At 42.5% G+C, this 3127-nt stretch overlaps 1 protein-coding gene across 1 annotated transcript; it reads left to right on the top strand.

Moving 5' to 3' along the window:
- Positions 1-975: 975 nt before the first annotated feature.
- Positions 976-2857, top strand: LOC130090017 (NLR family CARD domain-containing protein 3-like). The gene has a single exon (XM_056257684.1). It carries the CDS (start codon positions 1001-1003, stop codon positions 2855-2857), a length of 1857 nt encoding a protein of 618 aa, XP_056113659.1. The 5' UTR covers positions 976-1000.
- The last annotated feature ends 270 nt before the right edge of the window (positions 2858-3127 follow it).

Raw genomic sequence — 3127 nt, 5'->3', positions numbered from 1 at the left:
ACCGCTGCTGGATCGGGGAGTGGCGAAGTATTCTGTAATGATGTCGCAGACGCTGAGGGATCCATTTGGAGCTTTTATTAGAATGGTCAACGGGCAGGGTAAATCAACCGCAAACAGATCAACAGAGAGAACACAGAGCAGAACGAGGTCACAGGCAGAAGTCAGGGCAGGCAGTAAAAGGCAAAGTCCAATCAACAATCCGGGTCAGGGCAGGCAGAGAACGATCAGAGGTCGGGGTACACAGTCCTAGTTCAGTAATCAAAACGCTTGGAATTGAAAGCCGGGGCAATGCAATACTTCGCAGAGAAGTGGAGTGTGGAAGTGGCTTTTATGTGTGTGTGTGTGAATGAGGTGCAGGTGTGTGTGCAATCAGTGCAGTGCATGTGTGTAGCGCAATCAGTCCCAGGTAAGAGGCATGATTGGAAATTGAGTTCATGAAGGTGTTTAATATTCCGGAGACGGATCCCTCCGGTGGCGGAGAGGGAGCGGTACGGGAGCCTGCTCCGTTACACCCAGGGGTTTAAACTAAAATATATCTGTTCTATCTCCATGCAGCATATATTCTCTGGCTCTGTAACATTGCTACTGTGAGATTGTCCTGTTTTGTTGTTGCCGGTATGCCAGAGAATGAGCTCTTGAAAGCGTGCCGTGAGCATCAGCTCATTTGCATGTAAAGGGACACACACAAATGGTGTGTTTTTGCTCACCCCAAAAAATGGTAATTTTACCATGTTATAAAAACTTTAAATGCACACTCTGGGGACATCAGAGACTTGTTTTACAAGTAAAAAGGGTATGCTCTAAAAAGGTACTTATTTACTTTTTAGGTTTTTAAATTGAAACTGAAATCTTAGACAAATATATAGATAATGCAAGATTGACATCTGTATTGATTTACTATATAATTTAAAACAATATAATTTAAACATTTAAATCTTTTACTTTTCGAAAAAATTAGCTACTGTTCTTGTTTTATTTTTGTTGTTTCAGGAGAGTGGATATGGATGATCAGACTGGAGACCTGCAGCGGTATTCTCCTCAACCAATGAATGATAAACTACAGAGAATCAAAGACCGACACAAAACCAGCATGAAGAACAAGTATGAGAGATTATTTGAGGGAATGAAACTCCAAGAGAATGAAACCCTCCTGAACAGGATCTACACACAGCTCTACATCATAGAGGGAGAGAGTGAAGGAGTGAATGAAGAACATGAGGTTTTACAGATGGAGAAATCAGCCAGAACACAACACTCACAAAATGCTTCAATCTACTGCAATGATATCTTTAAAGCATCACCTGAACCTGGATGTAAGGAGAAAGACCGAATCAAGATTGTTCTTACTAAAGGCATCGCTGGAATCGGGAAAACCATCTCTGTGCAGAAGTTCATTCTGGACTGGGCCGAGGGAAAAGACAATCAGGATGTAGATTTCATGTTTGTGCTTCCATTTCGAGAGCTGAACTTGATCCGAGATCATCAGTACAGTCTTCACAGACTTCTGCTGGACTTTCATCCTGAACTTCAAGATCTGGACTCAAAGATGTATGAGGAGTGTAAAGTTGTGTTGATCTTTGATGGTCTGGATGAAAGCAGAATCACACTGATGCTTTCAGATTCTCAGGAAGATTCTGATGTGACTGAGACTTCATCAGTGGGTGTGTTGATGTCAAAGCTCATGAAAGGAGATCTGCTTCCCTCGGCTCTCATCTGGATCACCTCCAGACCAGCAGCAGCCAATCAGATCCCCTCCAAATACATCCACCGTCTGACAGAGATTCAGGGATTCAACGAGCCTCAGAAGGAGGAATATTTCAGGAAGAGAATCAGTGACGAGCATCAAGCCAGCAGAATCATCTCTCACATCAGAAGAGCAAGAAGCCTCCACATCATGTGCCACATACCCGTCTTCTGCTGGATCTCCTCCACTGTGCTCCAGAAGCTCCTGGAAGAAGATCTCAGTGCAGAAATCCCCCAAACTCTGACTGAAATGTACATCCGCTTCCTGCTGATTCAGATCAACATCAGGAATCAGAAGTATGAAGAGAGAGATCCAGAGAAACTCCTGCAGTCCAACAGAGAAGTGATTGTGAAACTTGCTGAAGTGGCTTTCCATCAGCTGATGAAGGGCAATGTGATGTTCTATGAGGAGGACCTGAGAGATAGCGGCATAGATGTCACTTACGCCTCAGTGCATTCTGGGATTTGCACTGAGATCTTTAAGGAGGAATTTGTGATTCATCAGAGGAAAGTCTACAGCTTCATTCATCTGAGTGTTCAGGAGTTTCTCGCTGCTTTCTATGTGTTTTATTGCTATTTAAAAAAAAACAATGAACCACTGGTTTTTTTTAGATTCAGAAGTGACAAATTGTATGCAGACTCTCTGTATCAGTTGCTAACATCAGCAGTAGATGAAGCCCTTGAGAGTAAGAATGGAAAGCTGGATCTGTTCCTGCGGTTTTTGCTGGGCGTCTCACTGGAGTCTAATCAGAGACTCTTAAAGGATCTACTGAAACACACAAAGAAAAGCACAGATGACATCAGTAGAACCACACAGTACATTCAACAGAAGATCAAAGATGGATATGGACTCTCCACTGAAAGGTCCATCAATCTGTTCCTCTGTTTGCTGGAAATGGATGATCAGACTCTGTCCAGAGAGATTCAGGAGTTTGTGAAATCAGACAAACACTCAGAGAAGAAACTCTCTCCGTCTCACTGCTCAACAATCTCCTACATGCTTCAGATCTCAGAGGAGGTGCTGGATGAGCTGAACCCCATGAAATACAACACGTCAGATGAGGGTAGAAGAAGACTGGTACCAGCTGCGATCAACTGCAGAAAAGCTCTGTGAGTGTGTAAATTATTTACGAATGAAGAATAATGTTTAATAATGAATCTAGGCTCCTTTCCTAAATTAGAGATTTTCTCCTAAATAACAAACTTAGGGTCTTAAAGGGGTCATGACATGTATTTGAGTCTCTCAGATTAATAATTTAAAACTTTTTTATATGTTTAGAAAAGCATTGCTACATTTTTCAATGTTTAAATATCTGAAGCACTGCAGTAGAGCTGTCCCCTAATAGTCAAGTAGGTATCGCTGCAGCCCGGAGACCTCCAACTG

This window comes from Rhinichthys klamathensis, unplaced genomic scaffold (assembly GCF_029890125.1).
Source record: "Rhinichthys klamathensis goyatoka isolate OS25496 unplaced genomic scaffold, OSU_Roscu_1.1 h1tg000141l_1, whole genome shotgun sequence".
Classification (NCBI taxonomy): domain Eukaryota; kingdom Metazoa; phylum Chordata; class Actinopteri; order Cypriniformes; family Leuciscidae; genus Rhinichthys; species Rhinichthys klamathensis.
This window is presented reverse-complemented; position numbering and strand designations above follow the sequence as displayed.

What these genes read in the sequence shown, in the direction of transcription:
- LOC130090017 (XM_056257684.1), top strand. Translation starts at nt 1,001, where the DNA reads ATGGATGATCAGACTGGAGACCTGCAGCGGTATTCTCCTCAACCAATG.